At 31.4% G+C, this 25025-nt stretch overlaps 2 protein-coding genes across 6 annotated transcripts in view; one reads left to right on the forward strand and one right to left on the reverse strand.

The window, feature by feature from the left end:
* LOC102628217 (UDP-rhamnose/UDP-galactose transporter 6-like) overlaps positions 1-25025 on the reverse strand; it is a 70787-nt gene that overhangs the window by 27333 nt on the left and 18429 nt on the right. Inside the window, exon 1 of one of the 5 annotated variants that reach the window (XM_052440723.1) lies at positions 748-986. The exons of the other annotated variants lie outside the window; for them this stretch is intronic. The gene's annotated coding sequence lies outside the window, so the exon portion shown is untranslated. Of the gene's footprint in view, positions 1-747; positions 987-25025 lie in introns of those variants that run through there. 5 annotated transcript variants of the gene reach the window in all.
* Positions 3729-11584, forward strand: LOC102629368 (carboxypeptidase SOL1-like). The gene is made up of 16 exons (XM_052441363.1): positions 3729-3762; positions 4189-4314; positions 4464-4506; positions 4604-4699; positions 5024-5054; positions 5151-5207; positions 5669-5764; positions 6004-6126; positions 6838-6980; positions 7613-7658; positions 9067-9191; positions 9401-9513; positions 10228-10290; positions 10591-10682; positions 10866-10929; positions 11196-11584. Exons 1-9 carry the CDS (start codon positions 3729-3731, stop codon positions 6970-6972), a joined length of 741 nt encoding a protein of 246 aa, XP_052297323.1. The 3' UTR covers positions 6973-6980; positions 7613-7658; positions 9067-9191; positions 9401-9513; positions 10228-10290; positions 10591-10682; positions 10866-10929; positions 11196-11584.

Raw genomic sequence — 25025 nt, forward strand, 5'->3', positions numbered from 1 at the left:
GTTGTGATAAACCAATAGTCAAATTGTATTGTAATTTATGATTTAATATATTTAAATGAAAAATAATAAAACTACAGAATAATCCACAGATTGATTGAAAAGCAAGAAAAATGTAAATGAACAAGGTCAGACATCTTTTTTCTTTCCTTTTTTTTTGCGTTATAATGTGAAATTATTAAACCAAAACCGATGGTGAGAGCAACTAAATTTCCCATTTATATCGTTCCGATATTCTTGATTTGGTATTAGATTTCACATCATTTGGCATAACAAACTTGAGAATATGAAACCTTGTATTAATTTTTCCCAGAAAAAAAGGAAAAAAGAACCACACAACTTGGGACCTGTAAACCATTGTAATCGACACTCCGTTACGTTCCATTTAAAATACACGATTCTGGATGCAGCTCACTCTACTGTAGCCACTTAATTATCCCAAAAAAAATAATAATAATAATACCTTAAACAACAATCAAAGTCAAAGTTCACTTCAAAGAACTAGATTTGAGTAACTACAGGCTTAAAAAAAATCTTAGATAAATTCAAAACTATCCATCCATTAAGCATCAGATCCTTACAATATCAGATCAAGCACTAGAACTATTTGCACAAAATCAAGATCAAGAAATTTACAGAATCAGATCTATCATTAATATAATCACAATTCAGGTCAATTCGTCAACAGATCCAAAGTAACGATGACAGTTACGTACAGTGAAATCAAAAAACGAAAATGTTGAGTTTTACCTGAAAAGGCAGCAAAAATACGAGTGCCGGTTACACTTACGGTGTGTGCCATTCAGTTGGAATCGGCTCTGATGGAGTGCGAGCGTCGTTTCGTTTGGTTTCGTTTCGCGTTTTTGCTGTTTGTTTCTATTTCAGTTTCGTGGAAATTGTTTAGAACGCCGGCTGCCACCTCTAAGCATATCATCACGCGAACGTTTACTTTGGGTGCTTGTACATTCTCATTTTTATACAATGCATATAAATAGAATCCTTATGCTCCGCATTTTATTTTGTCGCAAGTCTTGCCGTTGAAACTGTAAATTAATTGGATAGCGAGTGCTTCGCGATAATGTTATACGCCAAAACGGCAGTAACATTGTTAAATAAATTATTATTTTTTGGTGTAGCTATTTGATTTCATGAAATATATTTGGGAAATTTTTTTCATATAACCACTTTCAAAAACTCATTATAGAAATTAGCCATAGAATAAAAGTTCTTAAAATAATAACCACACACATTTTGTATGGACTCAATTACCCCTCCCCAAAACTCCTCTCTCATTTTATGCCAACAACTAAATACAAACCATTTCATCCCAACAATTAAACACAAACTCCATAAAACTCCTCCCATTTGACTTCTCAAACTCTCTCCAACAACTAAACACAAAATTACTCTAATTTCATATGCATCAAACAACAATTATTTAACTTGCACTGAAGATAAAATCAATTAACACAAAAAAGAAAAAAAAAACCTCCAGAAGGAATTAAGGTTAGTGTTTTTTGAAATTTAGATTGTAAGATTAATTAAGTTTGATATATGAGTTTTGTAGATATTTGTAGAAACATATATGTTTATTAATTTTTATTACAATATGGGTAGATATTTGTTTGTGTGAATTTAAAAATTTGGAAAAGTCTAGTAAATTATGTGTTTCTATAATTGTAGAGGAATATCCAGATGATTTATTGAGATAATTGAAAAAATTTCGTATAGACATTTTAACAAATACTTAATGTGCTTATATTTTGTAAATATTAATCTTAATTTTATTTTGAAGTATTCACTTCAATACATATCCTAATGTGCTTCTTCTCTATCAATAATAATCCACCAATCAATTAAAAAATACTATAAAAGTGTAAGAGAGTCGTCCTTTAGGTCGAATCCTCATGCCATTGACAGTGCATAACCTTTTGCTGGTGTACGCTGTGATAATTAGGTCTGTGATGGTGTGATTGTGATGATGGGGTTGTAAAAAGAAATTTATGAGATGACGGGCGATGTCGATATAGGTGATTTAGGCGATTTCAACAACGGTCTTTGGAGAGGGGTAATTCTGTCCATAATAAATGTGTGTGGTTATTATTTTAAAACATTTTGTTCTATGGCTATTTTTGATAATAGGTTTTTCAAAGCGGCTATATAAGAAAATTTTCCAATATTTTTTTAATAAATTTTTTATATTGTAAAAATACTCATAAAGTGAATTATTAGTAAAAACATTTACATTCAAGTCATGAATGTTTGAAATTCATATTATACAAATTACGTTAAATTAAAAAAAAAAAAGATGAACCCTAATCTATATTCCTCTTTCTTTTCAAAACCAAAATTGAATGTTTGTGTGGAACTAGCATGACTAGTATTCAACATTCGAACTGATTATTTATTTCTTCATCATCATATTCTCTATCAGTTTTTGTTCTAATAATAAAATATATAACAAGTATTCTAATTAATAACTAAATTATTTTAAGTTTCAACAAAAGTTGATTTCTTCCATAATATTTTAATTTAATGTAATACGATGAACTCATCAAATTTAAACGCGAGAGAGAAGGGGCGGGGGGATAAAGAGATTAAAATCTGATGGAAATTATCATAAAAACTAGAGTTTCTTGAATTGGGGGCATCCAAATGTAGATGATTCCAATGAATTGATTGCGATTTTTTAAGAGATTGTTTTTTCTCATGGCCTCAACTTGGACATGAATCATGTTGCCTTAGCCGTTTATAGATGTTGGGAGATGAATATTGATGTTGTGAATTTGCAGTTTTTAACGAGTGTTTAAATCTAACAAATAAAATATAATTGAATTAGTTAAAACGAAGGCGAAGATGGGGTTACTTTTGGTATTTAGATAAATTTGAAAAGTAAAACTTTTGTTTTTCAATTTTACGAATGAGTTTTGTTAAGAAAGTGGGTGCCAAAATAAATTTTTTAAGTTCTATATATACATAAAAAAATACCTTTATATATTCGCATTGAGATGAAAGTTATATGTAAAAATAACAATATATATATAATATTTTCTTTTAATACTAAATTAGTATGGTATAAACTTAATAATTGCATTAAAAACTTCTGTCAAGACCTCTCAAGGAAAAGAAAAAATTACTTGCATGACATAAATAAAGCTACTTAAAAAAATCTCAACTTCAATCATGGGGTGAAGAGTTGCTGCTCGCTACAAAGACAAATTTTAGTGACAAATCCACTATTTAAATATTGGATGACGAGTAAATTATATGAAATATAAGATGAGTAAAAGATTTATTGTTTCATGTTTGATACTATCATTCTATTAATATAAATGTACTAAAGATGTTAAAAATCGAATTGGATTTGATCATAATGACTAATAATTTATCATTCGAACTCATTCATAAATACGTGGGAGTTTGATCTTGATTAGTAGGGCTAGGATTGTTAATAGGTCAATTTTTTGTGTTTAAAACTGAAGCATCAATATCATTTCCTCTTGATTCCGATTTTTAAGAAAGAAAACATATATATGATCCGAATCTTACCAAATTAAGTTATGGCTTGTCCATCATTAGGTGAAAGGTGGAGGTGAAGGATGAGATAGGAATCGGGATTTGATTAAAGCATCGCCTTTAATGAGGCTATAATGAATAAATTAATTAAAGGAGAATAAAGCACGTTGATTGATGGCTTCTCGTTTGGTAGAATGATTGAATCGAAAAGACAAATGACGTTCCTTATTCAGAAGGATAAAGAGGGGTGTATGTAGAATACCGGTGAGTGGTCTTAGAAACACCCATAAAACGATGCACAGTTGTGGCTGATCAAAAACTGAAAAGAAGGAGGGATGTATTTGGATCATTATACGGTGATTTTAGCATCGCCAGATATAGAAATTGGGCCAAAAGGAGGCCCAACATTGAATCACGTGCTGTCCACGTGCGATCGCTTCTTCGTCTCTTTCTCGCTAATCATGAATTATAGTCAACCATGATTGAGGCATTGAAGCATACACATATATATGGAATGCTCCAGGAGCACCTAACAAATTTTCCCTCTCATGCTCGGACAAGTCTTCTAAATCAACTAAGATGAAAATTACAGACACAAGGACTTAACGGAAAAGCTCACTCGAAACTCATAAAAAGCTTTCTTTTTTTTTTTTTAATAAAAGAATTTTTAAAAATTATCCAATAAAACAAATATAAATGAAGCTTATTTTCTCATCTTCTCTTTTTTTTTTTTTAATCTCAATTTCTCTTCTGTTCTCGCGAGAGGACCCGAGCGAAGTTTGCTCTCCACTTCGTTTTCAGGTCATCTTCTTCATTGGATCTAATAAATTACGCAGGAGCTAATCACGTTTCATTTTTTTTGGCTTTTTTCACCTATCGTTGACCTTTCTTTACTCTTCATTTGACTTCTACTTTACAACTACTGATCTTTGGTTAATTCTGATTTCTAGGTTCTACGGGACATTTATTTGAAGGCAATCCCTCGGAAACTAGGTATTAATAATTGTAATAATTATAATTATCTATTAATTTCAGCTTATTTATCAATTTTTATTTTTATTTTTTATTAATTAAGTTGTTGGTGACACAGCTTTGATAAGGCTAAAGGCCACGTGACTAATGCTGAATTAGAGAAAGCTGTGAAGGAGTTCCGGCAAAGATGCAGTAACATTTCTAGGATTTGCTGGTATTATTTTTTTAATGTATTTTAGATATGTGTTTGTGATCGAGTTGTTGTTAATTTTAATTCACGGTGGATGTGGAGCAAAATCACCGACTCTCGAGTGCAAGTGGGTTTTGTAGTTAGTAAATTAGCGGCCAAGTATAATTGTGTGTTTATTAAACAATATAGCTCTTGTGCTTTTAAAATTAAGCAGACGTGCAGGAATCTGGAACATAGCCTTTATTAAGTAAAAAGTATGATTGTGATATAATGAATGTTTCATGTGGTTATTGGTGTTAATTTGCTCTTCATTTCTCTCTTTGAGGGGGTTTTGGATTGGATGTTTAGCATTGGAAAGAGTGTCAGTGGATTTCCTTTGGTAATAGCAAAGTCTCCTTTTGTTTAGAGTTGTAAATTTAATGCCAAAAATTCTGTCTAAGTTGGTAATTTTTTTCCCCTCGTGTATTTGCTGTAGTGGGTGATTGAGATTTTAGACAAGCCCGGGGTGGAAGAGCCAGAACCTCCATTCAAGGTGAATGAATATGTCATTTGCATGAAAGGCTTGTGTGAAACTTGGTTTGACTGGAAGCTACAGTTTGGTTTTGAATTCTCTTGGTTGTTAGTTTTATCATTCTTGCTGTTTTACTTCCTGTTTGGAGTGCCCGTGAATTCTTTCTGTTTTCTTCAAAGAAGGTATTCCCACGTTAGTTATTCACTGTTGTTGTTTTCCCCCCTTTTTCCTTAAAATAATATGATCTAAAGATGTCCTATGAGGAAAACTACATAATAACCATGGTACAAATTATCCAATTACGAGGACAATGTCTTTTATTATATGCATTCTGTGCGGACTGTTGTTTTAGTTTATTTTTGCCGCAATGTTATCTTCTTTATAGCGTTTATGATCATAATATATTTTTTCTGACAGCTGTTTTTGAGAAATTCTTGTATTCTAATTTTGGGATACTTGATATTAGTATGATGACATTGCAGTTCATTGGAAATGTACATGCGGATGAACCTGTTGGTCGTGAGCTTCTGATACTTCTTGCAAACTGGATTTGTAATAACCATATGAAGGATCCCTTGGTATTCCTCTACTCCTTTTTTGTTCAACTTTGATTTAATTTCTTCTTTTCCTTGACTGATTTGAAAATTATAATATGCTTTATCTGCAGCTTGGCTGCAAGCGTGTTGCCATATTTGACTGCTTTCTTGTTTTGAAACTGTTGTTTACTTGCACAAGTATAAATGAATATTTCATAGACTCTAGATTTTGTGTTGTCCAAATGCTTATCTTAGTCTGGATTATTCTTTGGTCTCTCTAGGTGAGGTTGATCGCGGAAAACATGCACCTTCATATATTTCCGTCAATGAATCCTGATGGGTATGCCCTCAAGAGGCTTGGTAATGAAAACAATACTGTTCTAAATCGTGATTTTCCATACCAGGTGACTTCTTGCAACTTTGGTTTTCTTACATCTTTTTTCATGAAAACCAAATTGAACCTTAAAATTGTACTTCATAAGTGATTAGACTCTTCTGAGCAAGAATTCACACATTAAATAGTAGGGTCCCTTTAGTTTCTTATAACTTGATTAACGAATGACAGCTATGAACCAACTAACAGAAATACGAGAAAGTGGGCTCTTTCCAAATTGAGTCATATCCTAAATTGAGAGAAAATAGGAACAAGTCCACTTAAAGTTTTTTTCTTTCATTCTTAAATGATTTTATCAAACCTTGAAGAATTCTTCTGCTGTTCAGGATTATAAGGTGTACTTTAAAAAAATTTCAAGTACTATATACCCAAAGTTGAAATATCTTGCACTTCAAGTGTTCATCTGATTCAGGAAACTAAAATGTTATATGATGGCTCTTTAATATAATTTTAGTAAAATGTTTTTTTCTTGCTTCTTAAAAAATAAAAATAAATGAAAAAGAAAACTTTTAGTAGGGGGACATCTCAATCAAGACTCTGCTCAAATGATAGAGTTCATATCACCTAGTAGGGGGACATTTCAGATTTCACAACTAACTATATTGCTAGATTTATTTGGTTTTCTCTTTTTTGTCTGATATTGAAAAGGGGTCTCTGGGTTTGTATGGTTTACTCTTTTAATTTAATGGTACAACGAAATTTGACCAGTATTATGCTACAGTTCTTTCCTATGAATAATGATGAGGTGGCGTGTCAACCTGAAACAAGAGCAATTATGAGTTGGGTGCGACAGATACCTTTTACAGCATCAGCCAGTTCGAATGGGATAATTTTTCCTATTCAGTCTCTAAACTGAGTAAAAAGGTAGACATGGTGTTGCTGGTTCTATTCTATCCATGCTTGATGCTTATTCTTGTTCCTTTGAGCTGTGTTAATTCCCTAATACCTGCTATAATCAAAAGTCTGTTCACCAGAAAACAATTTCCGGAGTGAAGTACCTGCATTCTGATATTTGTTTTGTAACTTGCGAGAGAACCAGTTGAAGCATGAGGAATACTTGCTCAGTTTCCTTTGTTCTTTGGCTCTTCTTCTTTTTCTTAATTACTTAAATATAAGAGAGGGGGGTAGTGCCTAGGAGGTATAGAGTATAGAATGACTTAGAAACCATAGGAGAGTTAAGAAACAACAAACTCATAAAGGAAACTGTGTTGCTAAGATGGTGAGTGCACAAGTTGATTGTTCCACATGATGGATGACTGAGATGCACCACAAGTCTGGAAGTTAGTAATTCTTAGTGAATATCATTGGCAAATTGTTGTTTCATTATGAGTGAAGCTATTAAATGGGTATGGACTTTGACATTGTCTATCTGACAGGCTCACATTACCTCTCATGAATGTTGATTTGTCTATTTGGTTATAGAAGTGTTGGTTCAGAAGACTATGCATGAAATTTGGAGACAATGGTCCCTGATTGTGGCTTTTGTTGTTTACAAGGTGCACTTGTTGCAAATTATCCATGGGATGGCACTCAAGATAAAAGGTGATTTTTTACATTTAAGGCTCAGTATTTTGACTTATAACTTGAATCGTTCTGTGTTCTACCTTATTTTCCTTTTTTCTTGTTTACTTCATGCAGTACTTTGTTACTGTTTGTCTATCACAAAGTCATGAGTTTATTTATCTACGGTAGGTTAGGTTACCATTGCTTAGTCAAACTCATGCAATTATTTCAAAATACTGTGCTAATTTTAGTGATATGGCTATTTAACCTGATCTGGTTTCCGGTCATTCCATTCTATTGTTATGATTGTTTGCTTGTCCATGTGGTTGATACTGTAGGTCTACAGTTAACCTAACTTTTGCTCATAATATGATCTTTAGGGTTGGGCATTGGGTCGGTTCAGATTGGTATTAGTTACAAACTGAAATTTTTGGTTCGGATCGATATTGATTCTACCGGGAAAAAATGAAAACACCGAACCGTTACCAGACCAGAAATGTTGGATTCAGTTCCGGTTTGGTTTTTTGGTTCTAGACCTTATTAAAAATTAAAAAAAATTGCTGCAAAAATTTTATTCTTTGCATATTTTATCATATTTTTTCCATGATCTTTGTTATAGTAGATCAAAAACAATAAAAATTAGATACCAAAGAATATTATTAAATTATTAATTCAAAATAAAATCTAAACATAATAAAATTTAAAAAAAGAAAGCACATAATAATTTTTTTCCCACCAGTACAACAATACAAACTAAAAAAAAAAAGCAAAGAAAAACAAGTAAAAAAAAAATTTGCAAAAGTTGAAAGGTGGATGATGAATTCATTAAGCAGCAGCGAACGGGAAGCATAGTTGCAAACCCGACTGGGGAGATTTGGGGTAATGGTGTTCAGTGATGGGGAATTATGGTTATATATATATATATATATATATGTATAGATATGTATGTATGTATGTATATGTTATGGTGTGTGCACATGTAATAATAATAATAATAATAATAATAATGTTTTTTCACCTGTCAATAAATTTAAAAAATAATTTATTTGTTTTTTAGGTTCAGTCTTTGGATTTAAAATTTAGAACCGAAAACTAAACTGGTAATTTTTTTGTTCTGGTTCAGTTCTGCCCGCCCCTAATTCAAACGATTAAGTATTTTCTTATTTTTGCAATAATGAGGAAATTTGGTTCTTTAGATCCTCTCTGTATCGTCAACAATTAATGGCACCTAATCATTGGTTCTAGCTTTTCAACGTTTTGGTATATTGAATACAATCCCTATTTGCATCTCTTTATTAATGACCTGTTAAATCAATTTTTGAGGTGGATAACCTATAGTATTAAATCAACTCAGAAGAAGTTCTATTTGAGCATTTCAGTGAAGTTTGTATTACCTCTTATTCTTAACTATTTTTTCTGAAGAAAGTTTAATTTGGACCAATTTCAGGAGATATTATTATGGTTGTCTTGATGATGAAGCATTCGGGTTCCTGGCTAGTGTATACAGTTGCTCTCACTATTACATGTCTTTGAGCACGGAATTTCAAGGAGGCATTATGAATGGAGCTCTTGGTATGACAGTGTAGAATAATTTAGTTATCCATATAATATTAGAGAAGGGAATTGATGTGAAACTTGTTAAAGACTTAATATTCATTCTTCTAGTCATTTAACTGACAAACTAGTCAGATTTACGAGTTCTCTCTTTCTCTCTCTGGCTCTTGGATTCAATTTCATTTGTTTGAAAGTCTGGTGGTTGACTCAAGCATAACCTGCTGCAGGTATCTGATATATGATGGCTTGCAAGATTGGAATTATATATCTGGTGGCTATTTTGAGTTGACCTTGGAGATTAGTGGAGATTAGTGGGGACAAATGGCCTAGCTCTGATGAGGTGAGAAATCTGTTTTTACCATCTTCTCCTAATATCCAGTAAATTTAAGCTTGGATGAAGAATTGCACTGGAGTGTCAAAAGACTCTGTCTGATTCCCATAAAACCTTTTTCTTTCAGTAATATCTTTGGGCAGAGACGTAGTAGATAATGAAACAATCAGCTTGTCATTGTCGTATTTGCGTGATAAGATCAGAATTTACTTGATTTATCTTTTCATTAGGGGCCCTTGCGATTATCTTAACATTCTATTTGATTGTAAGAATTAGAATGACAATATATTAGTGCCCTTCCTGCTGTCATAAATGATTCTCTTGGAGATAATAAGATCTAAGGACATACTTAGCTATTCTGCATTTTTTGTTTTTGATTAAATACATGAAGATACTTTTACTTCCTTATTTTAACGTACAAAAATTATGCTTGTTTGTCATAGTTCATCATTATTGCTATTCACCATCAGCAATATGTTAGCATTTTAAATTGTTTGTCAGTTTGTATTCAATCATTGCTTGCATGTTTTGCTTTCACCATCCGACTTTTCTTACCAGTTTGTGGTTTATGATGTATAAGTTTGTATTTGTAGATGTTTGGCACGGGTAATTTTTCTTTTGCACTGTTTTTCTTACTTTTAAGCCATCTAGTTGCTTGCACCACAAGAGAAAAAAAAAAAAGCGTCATCCAGTCATATGAGCTGTTTTCTTCTTTGTATGCAGCTTCCTACTATCTGGGAATACAACAAAATGAGCATGCTTAATCTTGTTGCGAGCCTCGTGAAGGTAGGCTTTGGCTTGCCTACTTTTTCTTCTCATATAGAGTTCTGTGATATTGTTTATTCTTTTTGTTCTTGCAATTACATTGTAGGTTCTCTAATAATTACCATGTATAATCTCATTTTTTTCATCAGCAGAATCTTGCTTGTAATTAACCATTGATTATTGTCCTAAGAGTATGGTTTTGGTCTTTATTCCAAGGGATAGATGGAAGACTATAATCTCAAATTTATAAAGTAGCCATATCAAGTGTTTTGACATTATAATGAAATGTGACCTCTGTCTATTTGGATTGTACTTCCATAGACTGGAGTTCGTGGGAGGATCTTTTCATCAGACAGTGGAACTGTGGAAGGCCATTGCCTGGCTCAATCACAATCAAGGGAAAAAATTACACGGTATTTTCATAATTTTATACTTGCATGCATGTTGTTTATATTTCTTGGTATGCATGTAATTGTCTCTTTGATTTAACTTGATTGATTTTGAAATTATTTTGGGCGGGTCATTTAAAACTGGCTTGTCTCAGCTGTTTCCCCCCCATAACCTGTACATAATACTCTGTGAACTATGTTCTACAGGTTAATGCTGGAAGAGCAGTTGCCGATCACTATCGACTGCTCACACCAGGCAAGAGATATGAAGGTATATAAAGTTATCTTTCAGGAATCGATTTATAAAAAATTCTTGATGCCTATGGAAATTTTCAAGATATTGTGAAAATGACCAAAATAGAATGGTTGATGGAGGTTAATTTAGAAGTGCTGATTAGAACTTCTCCTGAAATGCTGATACATTTCAAAATATGAGTAATAACATTTTATATTGACTCTCCCCACTACTTGTAGAATTAGTGCTAATAAATAATTTTCTGACCCAATCCTGATATGGTCTTGAACAATTTGCTGCAGTTATGGCCAGTATGCCTGGGTACAAACCGAAGTCCACGATCATCTGGTTGGAAGAAACAGCTACAGCAGATTTTATTCCCAGATATCACACTCGAGGGTAATACACTAGGAAGCATTTGTGACTGAAGCTGTGATGGTAAGACAAAGATTGTCCTGCTGGAGTTTCTTTAGGGGTTTCACATTGAAGTTTGTTTTGTTTTGATTGTTATTGCGGCATTTGTTTGCTTTTTATTAAAGATGAGACTGAAATTCACTCCTGGAAAACAAAAACAGTCAACAAAAGGGTCAGTTGTGGTATAAGAAGGTCTTCGGTGAAAGTTATGTGAAACCTAATTGTATATTATGTCATTATGTGCTATTAAAAAGCATAGTTATAGTTTTCATCTTAATTTTTTGTGCCTAATGATTGCTTGTACTGGTTTCTTTTTGAGTTTGCCATGGGCTCCTTATATGATATTGCTCTACGACTGAAATGTTGAAATGTTGAAACCTACTACATCTTCCATTCAACGCAATTAAGTCATTGTATGTTGTTACATGTTGTTGGTCTGTTGTTATGATAACATTGATGCCAATATGAGATTAGAATCATTATCTTAAATATGTTCTCATGTCACAATTATCAGTTACTTCGCAAACAATGCAAGTGTTCAAAATAAGTGTGGAGGATAAATGTATTTTAACAAAACTGTCAAATGAGTGATTATTTTGATGAGTTAATGTGATTTCAACCGAAAAGACCCTTTTTTTTTTTACCAATATACTATGCTAGACTCTTAGTATTAGATTAGCTACTTTACTTCCTACTCATAGCTTTTAGTTACAATTCTTTGAGGTGAAGTTTTCTTCTTTTTTTTTTCAGGTAAAAAAAGAAAACTATTTTAATATTAGAACATAAAATTTATAGCCTGAATGATGTGATATACTCATGAGCTGTTAATTTTATATATTAATGAGAGTACTGATATCTATCCATTAAATGGAGACAGAATTAATGTTAAAAGTGTATGGAAGTACCGTTAATTCCAAATAAAAAAAAAGAAAGTAAATTTGTATGAAAATACCGTCATTTGAAAATAATAATGAAAAAAAAATACTTTAAAACGTGTGATTTTACTAATATTTCTTTTGTAGCTCTCTAACCCTCTACGTGTGAAAATTATTTTTCTTAATAATATAAAAAAAGATCAGTTATAGTCTTAAGAAGTACTTATAAATTAAAAATGATATGCCATCTTACACATAACGTTAGTAACCTCTAATGCCATGGGAAGTAACAAGCGGTCAAGCTTTATTGGAGGAGCTGTCCTACGGGGCCCTAGAAGTACTTAAGAAGTACTTATAAAAGAATTGATAAGTACCAGCTTCTTCTTCTTAATTTCATTCACATGATAAAATTGCATTTGGTACATGGTGTCAAATAAATTGTTTATCCTTTATCCTTTTGATTAATTTTTTTTAATATATAATTTTAGTTCTATTGATATATTAATGGCATGAAAAATATTCATTTTATTATTAAGATGTTTTCAGTTCATAGAATATATATATATATATATATATATCTAGAATACTGTTCCAATGTTCGGGAGGGAGGCTGGTCACCTCTGCCCCCCATGTGCAGCCAAACCAAAATAATTAATAGAGTGCTGTTCCAATCCGGGACTCCCGGATTGGAACAGCCTCCTATATATATATATATATATTTGAAGCAAATCTAGATTAATTTCTTTGGAGGTTTTTTTTTTTACTTTTTATTTTTATTTTTTCATATCTCGCTGGATTTACTGATTTTTTCACTATACTATGTATACTGGATTATTATTGTTCTTTTCCAAACATAATGAATTCGCTTAATATTTTGCAGGGTTCTGGAGCCAGAAGAACAATTGTTCAATTATTTCCATTATTTACTTACATGATTTGATACTTCCCCATTTAATTGGACGACAAGTTCATACAATTTTAGCAATACTAAAAATATATACTAATTTAATGTTTAGACTTTAGAGGCTTCTTTTTCTAATAATAGCATCCTCTTCAAATAATTACAATGGTTGGTCGTTCCTTAACTAAAAGGTCGTAAAGTTGCAATGATATTTTTCTCTTCACGTGCCTAATTGTATAAGTTTGATAAAAAGGGAAAGAGGGCGAGGACCCGAGGTCGACCGCCTTTTTTATTTTAAGAGTGATGATACAGTCATAAACTCTTGTATAAATTTATTTTGTACAAATTGATGTGGTATTAATTCATTAGTTGAATGAAAATATAAAATAAATTTATACAAGAGTTTGTGATTATATCATTACTCATATTTTAATATTAGAACATAAAATTTATAGCCTGAATGATGTGATATACTCATGAGCTGTTAATTTTATATATTAATGAGAGTACTGATATCTATCCATTAAATGGAGACAGAATTAATGTTAAAAGTGTATGGAAGTACCGTTAATTCCAAATAAAAAAAAAGAAAGTAAATTTGTATGAAAATACCGTCATTTGAAAATAATAATGAAAAAAAAATACTTTAAAACGTGTGATTTTACTAATATTTCTTTTGCAGCTCTCTAACCCTCTACGTGTGAAAATCATTTTTCTTAATAATATAAAAAAAGATCAGTTATAGTCTCAAGAAGTACTTATAAATTAAAAATGATATGCCATCTTACACATAACGTTAGTAACCTCTAATGCCATGGGAAGTAACAAGCGGTCAAGCTTTATTGGAGGAGCTGTCCTACGGGGCCCTAGAAGTACTTAAGAAGTACTTATAAAAGAATTGATAAGTCTTAAGAAGTACTTATAAAAGAATTGATAAGTCAATGTGCTATAGAGTGATGGATTTCACATTGACTTATCAATTATTGAGTGATGGATTTCACTCTTATCAATTATTGAGTTGTTGCTCTAATCTTAGCAATTTAATGTGCTGGTTCCCAAGCATTAAATTCATCAATTTCTGTACCATTATGAACCGCGGATTATGCCATCTGTGATCTGTCTGTTTGTTTGGAATGTACTGAACACTCTCCTCCATATGCTTATAAATAGACCTCTAACACTCTCCTTGCAAAACACTCTCTCTGCTCTCTACTCTCTACTCTCTGATATCTACACAGTTAAGTGTGAATTAATATCTAGTTCAAGAAAGATGCAGGTCTACCCAAAGAAGATCACTGCCTGTGAGACCGGTGGCAGACTTAATGTTTCGAACAGACGTCTTGACGACGGTTTTTTTGAATTGCCAGATGGTGAGCGCCCTCGAGAATTCGTGGCATTTGATGCCAAGGGTGAACTTGGGCCATGGACATTGCATTTGAGAATCCGTGCGAAAGGACCTCACAGAAAACCTGTTATCTCCGGTGATTGGCTGAAGTTTGTTCGGGAGAAGAATGTGCAAGCCGGTGATACGGTTGTGTTTTTTAAGGAATATTATTATGATCCAGCTACTGGGAGAGAAAGGATGAGGTACAAGATTGGAGTGAAGATAGAAGAAATTGAACTTTTCGGTCAATTTCATGCAGTAGTGCGTTGAAAAATTTACATGCATGCTGAATTGCTGATATGTACGTCTGGCTGGTTTGTTTACGTAATTTTATTTCTTTCGGTGAGTGGTTTTATTTTTCGTTTGTACCTCTTTTTTTTTTTTTTTTTTTTTAATCTTCGTTGTTTAATTTGTTGAATAAGAGTGGTTTGAACTTTCATTCTGATGATATCAATGAATGCTACATCTTTGGTTTGTTTTATGACTGATTTATTTTCACTCCCGTTTCTCCCGTACTCTTTTATTTTTTGGAAAAAGAAAAAGAGTGTATTGCTTTGGAGCATGTATTTTTTATTTGCTTGATGTTAATTTAGCCTATAATCTCCAGTACTTCCATATAGTTTTAACATAAATTTTGTCGCGGTTTAAATAAAAAAAAAAATCATGTCGGTACTTCATTTTAACTGTGGAGTTGCTTATATTTTTTGATTTGATAGAATAATAAGTTTTATTTTGACTATCAGTGCGCCTCTCATCTTAAACCCTATCATAATTTGATATTAAAAAAAGTAATGGATCCCGCAATTGGATTCAATTCATATTCATAAAATATGATTTGCTTACAGGTAGAGTATGTGCCCACGATTCAAGTCAGCATAGGGTATATATTGACTTATATTGGCCAAGAGTCATTGTCACTCACACCCATAATTTTGTTATTGAATAAGCGCTTATTCAGTAAGAGCAAATAAGACAAAAAGATAATCGAAACTTTACGACTTTTTAGTTAAGATCAACAATAACAGAAAATGAAGCTTCCAAACATTAAACTATTAGATATTCTTAGTATTGCTAAAATTGTGAACTTGATTGGCCAGGAGCCACTGTCACCTACCCGTCATTTTGCAGTAACATCAGCGGGAGCCGCCGGGCCGGGCTCATCTGTCCAATCTCATTGTTGAAATCATCTCTCTCTCTCTCTCTCTCTCTCTCTCTCCCCATCTCTTTTTTTTTTTTTTAAGTAACGATGATCGGTTTTTATTTTCTAAGGAGCAAATGATCAATTTAACATTTGAAATGGTTATTCACAGCCGGCCAGCAACCGATAATAACGAATTTTAATCAACATGTAGAAAATCTCAAATGCCGTTAATCTCAATCAGGTCCTGTCAAGTTCTTATTGGGGCTATGGGCCCCGTAGGACAGCTCCTCCAATAAAGCTTGACCGCTTGTTACTTCCCATGGCATTAGAGGTTACTAACGTTATGTGTAAGATGGCATATCATTTTTAATTTATAAGTACTTCTTCAGACTATAACTGATCTTTTTTTATATTATTAAGAAAAATGATTTTCACACGTAGAGGGTTAGAGAGCTACAAAAGAAATATTAGTAAAATCACACGTTTTAAAGTATTTTTTTTTCATTATTATTTTCAAATGACGGTATTTTCATACAAATTTACTTTCTTTTTTTTTATTTGGAATTAACGGTACTTCCATACACTTTTAACATTAATTCTGTCTCCATTTAATGGATAGATATCAGTACTCTCATTAATATATAAAATTAACAGCTCATGAGTATATCACATCATTCAGGCTATAAATTTTATGTTCTAATATTAAAATATGAGTAATGATATAATCACAAACTCTTGTATAAATTTATTTTATATTTTCATTCAACTAATGAATTAATACCACATCAATTTGTACAAAATAAATTTATACAAGAGTTTATGACTGTATCATCACTCTTAAAATAAAAAAGGCGGTCGACCTCGGGTCCTCGCCCTCTTTCCCTTTTTATCAAACTTATACAATTAGGCACGTGAAGAGAAAAATATCATTGCAACTTTACGACCTTTTAGTTAAGGAACGACCAACCATTGTAATTATTTGAAGAGGATGCTATTATTAGAAAAAGAAGCCTCTAAAGTCTAAACATTAAATTAGTATATATTTTTAGTATTGCTAAAATTGTATGAACTTGTCGTCCAATTAAATGGGGAAGTATCAAATCATGTAAGTAAATAATGGAAATAATTGAACAATTGTTCTTCTGGCTCCAGAACCCTGCAAAATATTAAGCGAATTCATTATGTTTGGAAAAGAACAATAATAATCCAGTATACATAGTATAGTGAAAAAATCAGTAAATCCAGCGAGATATGAAAAAATAAAAATAAAAAGTAAAAAAAAAAACCTCCAAAGAAATTAATCTAGATTTGCTTCAAATATATATATATATATATAGGAGGCTGTTCCAATCCGGGAGTCCCGGATTGGAACAGCACTCTATTAATTATTTTGGTTTGGCTGCACATGGGGGGCAGAGGTGACCAGCCTCCCTCCCGAACATTGGAACAGTATTCTATATATATATATATATATATATATATTCTATGAACTGAAAACATCTTAATAATAAAATGAATATTTTTCATGCCATTAATATATCAATAGAACTAAAATTATATATTAAAAAAAATTAATCAAGAGGATAAAGGATAAACAATTTATTTGACACCATGTACCAAATGCAATTTTATCATGTGAATGAAATTAAGAAGAAGAAGCTGGTACTTATCAATTCTTTTATAAGTACTTCTTAAGTACTTCTAGGGCCCCGTAGGACAGCTCCTCCAATAAAGCTTGACCGCTTGTTACTTCCCATGGCATTAGAGGTTACTAACGTTATGTGTAAGATGGCATATCATTTTTAATTTATAAGTACTTCTTGAGACTATAACTGATCTTTTTTTATATTATTAAGAAAAATGATTTTCACACGTAGAGGGTTAGAGAGCTGCAAAAGAAATATTAGTAAAATCACACGTTTTAAAGTATTTTTTTTTCATTATTATTTTCAAATGACGGTATTTTCATACAAATTTACTTTCTTTTTTTTTATTTGGAATTAACGGTACTTCCATACACTTTTAACATTAATTCTGTCTCCATTTAATGGATAGATATCAGTACTCTCATTAATATATAAAATTAACAGCTCATGAGTATATCACATCATTCAGGCTATAAATTTTATGTTCTAATATTAAAATATGAGTAATGATATAATCACAAACTCTTGTATAAATTTATTTTATATTTTCATTCAACTAATGAATTAATACTACATCAATTTGTACAAAATAAATTTATACAAGAGTTTATGACTGTATCATCACTCTTAAAATAAAAAAGGCGGTCGACCTCGGGTCCTCGCCCTCTTTCCCTTTTTATCAAACTTATACAATTAGGCACGTGAAGAGAAAAATATCATTGCAACTTTACGACCTTTTAGTTAAGGAACGACCAACCATTGTAATTATTTGAAGAGGATGCTATTATTAGAAAAAGAAGCCTCTAAAGTCTAAACATTAAATTAGTATATATTTTTAGTATTGCTAAAATTGTATGAACTTGTCGTCCAATTAAATGGGGAAGTATCAAATCATGTAAGTAAATAATGGAAATAATTGAACAATTGTTCTTCTGGCTCCAGAACCCTGCAAAATATTAAGCGAATTCATTATGTTTGGAAAAGAACAATAATAATCCAGTATACATAGTATAGTGAAAAAAATCAGTAAATCCAGCGAGATATGAAAAAATAAAAATAAAAAGTAAAAAAAAAAAACCTCCAAAGAAATTAATCTAGATTTGCTTCAAATATATATATATATATATAGGAGGCTGTTCCAATCCGGGAGTCCCGGATTGGAACAGCACTCTATTAATTATTTTGGTTTGGCTGCACATGGGGGGCAGAGGTGACCAGCCTCCCTCCCGAACATTGGAACAGTATTCTATATATATATATATATATATATATATATATATATATATATATATATATATATATATTCTATGAACTGAAAACATCTTAATAATAAAATGAATATTTTTCATGCCATTAATATATCAATAGAACTAAAATTATATATTAAAAAAATTAATCAAGAGGATAAAGGATAAACAATTTATTTGACACCATGTACCAAATGCAATTTTATCATGTGAATGAAATTAAGAAGAAGAAGCTGGTACTTATCAATTCTTTTATAAGTACTTCTTAAGTACTTCTAGGGCCCCGTAGGACAGCTCCTCCAATAAAGCTTGACCGCTTGTTACTTCCCATGGCATTAGAGGTTACTAACGTTATGTGTAAGATGGCATATCATTTTTAATTTATAAGTACTTCTTGAGACTATAACTGATCTTTTTTTATATTATTAAGAAAAATGATTTTCACACGTAGAGGGTTAGAGAGCTGCAAAAGAAATATTAGTAAAATCACACGTTTTAAAGTATTTTTTTTTCATTATTATTTTCAAATGACGGTATTTTCATACAAATTTACTTTCTTTTTTTTTATTTGGAATTAACGGTACTTCCATACACTTTTAACATTAATTCTGTCTCCATTTAATGGATAGATATCAGTACTCTCATTAATATATAAAATTAACAGCTCATGAGTATATCACATCATTCAGGCTATAAATTTTATGTTCTAATATTAAAATATGAGTAATGATATAATCACAAACTCTTGTATAAATTTATTTTATATTTTCATTCAACTAATGAATTAATACCACATCAATTTGTACAAAATAAATTTATACAAGAGTTTATGACTGTATCATCACTCTTAAAATAAAAAAGGCGGTCGACCTCGGGTCCTCGCCCTCTTTCCCTTTTTATCAAACTTATACAATTAGGCACGTGAAGAGAAAAATATCATTGCAACTTTACGACCTTTTAGTTAAGGAACGACCAACCATTGTAATTATTTGAAGAGGATGCTATTATTAGAAAAAGAAGCCTCTAAAGTCTAAACATTAAATTAGTATATATTTTTAGTATTGCTAAAATTGTATGAACTTGTCGTCCAATTAAATGGGGAAGTATCAAATCATGTAAGTAAATAATGGAAATAATTGAACAATTGTTCTTCTGGCTCCAGAACCCTGCAAAATATTAAGCGAATTCATTATGTTTGGAAAAGAACAATAATAATCCAGTATACATAGTATAGTGAAAAAATCAGTAAATCCAGCGAGATATGAAAAAATAAAAATAAAAAGTAAAAAAAAAAACCTCCAAAGAAATTAATCTAGATTTGCTTCAAATATATATATATATATATAGGAGGCTGTTCCAATCCGGGAGTCCCGGATTGGAACAGCACTCTATTAATTATTTTGGTTTGGCTGCACATGGGGGGCAGAGGGGACCAGCCTCCCTCCCGAACATTGGAACAATATTATATATATATATATATATATATATATATATATATTCTATGAACTGAAAACATCTTAATAATAAAATGAATATTTTTCATGCCATTAATATATCAATAGAACTAAAATTATATATTAAAAAAATTAATCAAGAGGATAAAGGATAAACAATTTATTTGACACCATGTACCAAATGCAATTTTATCATGTGAATGAAATTAAGAAGAAGAAGCTGGTACTTATCAATTCTTTTATAAGTACTTCTTAAGTACTTCTAGGGCCCCGTAGGACAGCTCCTCCAATAAAGCTTGACCGCTTGTTACTTCCCATGGCATTAGAGGTTACTAACGTTATGTGTAAGATGGCATATCATTTTTAATTTATAAGTACTTCTTGAGACTATAACTGATCTTTTTTTATATTATTAAGAAAAATGATTTTCACACGTAGAGGGTTAGAGAGCTGCAAAAGAAATATTAGTAAAATCACACGTTTTAAAGTATTTTTTTTTCATTATTATTTTCAAATGACGGTATTTTCATACAAATTTACTTTCTTTTTTTTTATTTGGAATTAACGGTACTTCCATACACTTTTAACATTAATTCTGTCTCCATTTAATGGATAGATATCAGTACTCTCATTAATATATAAAATTAACAGCTCATGAGTATATCACATCATTCAGGCTATAAATTTTATGTTCTAATATTAAAATATGAGTAATGATATAATCACAAACTCTTGTATAAATTTATTTTATATTTTCATTCAACTAATGAATTAATACTACATCAATTTGTACAAAATAAATTTATACAAGAGTTTATGACTGTATCATCACTCTTAAAATAAAAAAGGCGGTCGACCTCGGGTCCTCGCCCTCTTTCCCTTTTTATCAAACTTATACAATTAGGCACGTGAAGAGAAAAATATCATTGCAACTTTACGACCTTTTAGTTAAGGAACGACCAACCATTGTAATTATTTGAAGAGGATGCTATTATTAGAAAAAGAAGCCTCTAAAGTCTAAACATTAAATTAGTATATATTTTTAGTATTGCTAAAATTGTATGAACTTGTCGTCCAATTAAATGGGGAAGTATCAAATCATGTAAGTAAATAATGGAAATAATTGAACAATTGTTCTTCTGGCTCCAGAACCCTGCAAAATATTAAGCGAATTCATTATGTTTGGAAAAGAACAATAATAATCCAGTATACATAGTATAGTGAAAAAATCAGTAAATCCAGCGAGATATGAAAAAATAAAAATAAAAAGTAAAAAAAAAAACCTCCAAAGAAATTAATCTAGATTTGCTTCAAATATATATATATATATAGGAGGCTGTTCCAATCCGGGAGTCCCGGATTGGAAAAGCACTCTATTAATTATTTTGGTTTGGCTGCACATGCGGGGCAGAGGTGACCAGCCTCCCTCCCGAACATTAGAACAGTATTCTATATATATATATATATATATATATTCTATGAACTGAAAACATCTTAATAATAAAATGAATATTTTTCATGCCATTAATATATCAATAGAACTAAAATTATATATTAAAAAAAATTAATCAAGAGGATAAAGGATAAACAATTTATTTGACACCATGTACCAAATGCAATTTTATCATGTGAATGAAATTAAGAAGAAGCTGGTAAAGTGGAGTTCGTTTTGGTTGTCTTTTTCCTTTTTTATTTTTTCGTCTCAGGACAACGAAAATCCAGCTGTGCTTTCTTTCTAAGGAGGGCCCTAATCCAAACTCAAATGACTGGAAAATCTTGTAGCATGGTCGCGCTACTCTTCATTACATGATTTGGACAGAGGAGTCAAGTTTGGAATAAACAGTTTTGTTTATTTGGACAGATTACTAGCCGGTTCAATTTTGTCCAAACAAACTGTTGTCCAAAACCGCCAGTTATGCTTTCTTTCAAAACCGCCGATCATAGTAATTTCTTTCTAAGAAGGGTTTTTCTTCTCTGTAAGTGGTTTCGTGAAAGAGACACGAAAATGAAGTTAAAAGAGTTTGGGATGATGGGCCCTCCTTAGAAACCACTAATATTTCAGCAATCTTGCGTTTGATGTTGTCCAAACAAACTTATTTACTTCTTGAGTGGTGTTTCATTTATATGGTTGAAATATTAGTGGTTTGTATTTCAAGATTGCTGTTGTTGTTGGCCATAGTGTTGTCAAAAGCAGAAAGAAACGGCTCAAAAGATAGCCTATATCATTCAGAAACCCAGAAAAATGAAACACGCCATGCTGCGTCAGCCCTAGAATGAGTTACTTCTATTCTGTTGCTAATTATTTGTTTGTTTGCGTTTTGTTTTTTTGCATGCAATGGTTTCGTGTGAGAGAATATAAGTTATTGCTCTTAATTTTTATTCTAAAGAATTTTATAGAATCAAATTTCGACTTATATTCTTAAAGATATTCCATAATACATAATTATTGCATTATATGACAATAAATGGTGATTGTGATGTGTGGGCGATTCTGCCATAATAATGTTCTAAGTCAACACATAACGTAAAGATATGTTGGGCTGGGACAAGAAATGATATGCTCATATTACTCTTTTTTTTTTTTTTTCTAGTTTCTTTTCATTAAGCATCGGATAACAAGTAGCTAATCTCTTTCTTACTTATGCGAGCGAGATTCAATCCCTTATCTCTTGCTTCAATCCAAGATATTTTATCTCTTAAATTATTTGGCACCTCACAACTTGAGTTCACACTAATGTGTAACTATTATTGTTTGTTACTAACATTTAAAAATTTGGTTTTAAATTATTTGGCACCTCACAACTTGAGTCAAGGCAAATTTAATTCCAAGTTAAAGACAAGAGATTATGACCTTGAAAATTTCAACTGATCATGAGATAATTATATATTTTTGATCATTTAGTTTGCATTTATTCACCTTAATCCCTTATCATTAATGTATTATGTAGGAACATATGAGCTTAGTTGGGTAATTAGTCATTTTCTTGGACCATTTTGCTAATGGATTCACGAGAATGAAGGCACCGCTAATTGTGCCAGAAAATTTGGTATCATTTATTAACAGAAGTTGAATGAAAAAACACCAAATCTTGAAATTTTATTTGATTAAAAGTATTGATAAATATAATTTTAATCTGACTCATTCCTCAGTGTTACGAAGATGGTTATAATTATAATAAATATTTGAAGATGGTTAGAACTGAGTAAATTTCAGTGTTATATCCCTTTGCCAATTCCCAAATTTGAGTAGGACTCACAATTCTAATTCTAATTTTACAAAATAAATTTTATCAATGATTCTAATTTCTCAACTTGAGAAGTAAATGCACCATGAAAATTTATGATCACTCCCAAACTCTAGACACCGAAGTAGACTAGTAGGTGAAGAAAAGCATAACAAAAATATGCTGACCAATAGGAATCACACTAGTAATGCATTATTTTTTCTATCATTTCTTTTTATAGAAAAAAAAAATCTTTTCGATAGATAAAAAAAAAAATTCTTTTTTTGTAGATCACCCAAATAGATGGTACAAATTCAGATTGTTATAGGCCAAACTAAGATATCCGTTGCAGTAAATAACCGATTAAATTAAACTATTTCAAACGCTGAAAAAATTGAAAATATCTTTTAGTCTTATTTCTAAATTCAGTTAATTGTAAGTTTTAAAAATTTGAATTCATGATTGGTTTTTTTATTAAATAAAAAAATTTACAACCTCCACTGACTCAAAAAGCTTGAGCTTATCCGTGGCCAGTGGGTGAAAGTGGACGCGTTTGATTTCGATCTCTTATCTGTAACTCATTATCTACTAACTTGTTGCCCCGTCTGCTTGGACAGGGGCGGACGCCATGTAAAACTAAAGGGGTGCCATGGCCCCCTGGGTTTTAAAATATTTTGAGATTTTTGAATAAAATATGAATAATGTATACACTGATCCCTGTATAATTAAGTTTGACCCCCCTTAAATTTATAAATTTAAATTTGACCCCCTTAAATTTTCTCTTGAGATCCGCCACTGTGCGTGGAACCATTTTTGCTCCACAATGTTCTTATCTTTGTTATTTGTCCAATACTATAATCTAATTAATTAGTTTAATTGATAAACATTCTCATTTGTCATATTTAATCTGATTAATAATTTAACATCTTTTTAACATCACCGCTATGTATCCGCGTTCTGAGTTGGCATTGACTCACCAAAAGCTTGTGTCTGTTTTTCTAGCCGTCTACTTTTCTAATAAAACTTAAATAAAACGTATTCAAAATACCTTTTACGTTATGTGTTGACTTGGAACATTATTATGACAGTATCGCCCAAACATCACAATCACCATCTATTGTCATACAATACAATAACTTTCCTGCAATTGCAAGAACAAAAAAAAGATAAAAAAGGGGTGCTCATCACTTATCAGGATACACCAAGCCCTCCTTGTGTCTAGTTTCTTTATAGAACCAAATTTATACTTATATTCTTAAAGATATTCAAGATTTAATCAATAAAAGTCACAACTATCTGGAATTGGTACAAGACCAAAATTTATAATTTTTTTCGTACTAATTCATCAAGATATAATGAGTAAATCAATACTGACTGTTCTAAACCTAAACTATAAACTGTAAAACCATGAGGCTGAAGTAAACTCTTAAACAGATAAAACATGATTTTCACTGATATAGAGCAAATAAAACTTGATACACATGCTGCCACATCCCTTTCCAGGACCATAAATAAGTAACCCGTTAGCAAAATAAAATAAAATAACTTTTAGAAAAACACATGGGTCCCTTCACCAATTCATCAATACAATCACGTGCTTCCTAAATTGCTTTAAGCAAATCCCAAGAATCCCGCCGGACCACAATAACAATAACATAGAGGCTGAAGACAAGCACACATTACACAACACAAACTATTTAATATTGGCTTTTGCTACCTTATCGTTGCATGTAAGGTACAGTCTCTTACAAACTCAGATGTAGATCCCATTTAGACCCACCAGCCTTGTGAGAGGCTGTACCTTACATGCAACGTAAGGTAGCAGTTCCCAATATTGATATTGGAC

This window comes from Citrus sinensis, chromosome 5, assembly GCF_022201045.2.
Source record: "Citrus sinensis cultivar Valencia sweet orange chromosome 5, DVS_A1.0, whole genome shotgun sequence".
Taxonomy (NCBI): domain Eukaryota; kingdom Viridiplantae; phylum Streptophyta; class Magnoliopsida; order Sapindales; family Rutaceae; genus Citrus; species Citrus sinensis.

Bases quoted from the DNA above. Each gene is read 5' to 3' on its own strand.
- LOC102629368 (XM_052441363.1), top strand. From the start codon at position 3,729: ATGACGTTCCTTATTCAGAAGGATAAAGAGGGGT. The intron at 4,315-4,463 runs GTCATCTTCTTC...TCTGATTTCTAG, and splicing joins GCTCTCCACTTCGTTTTCAG to GTTCTACGGGACATTTATTT. The intron at 5,765-6,003 runs GTATTCCTCTAC...TGGTCTCTCTAG, and splicing joins ACCATATGAAGGATCCCTTG to GTGAGGTTGATCGCGGAAAA.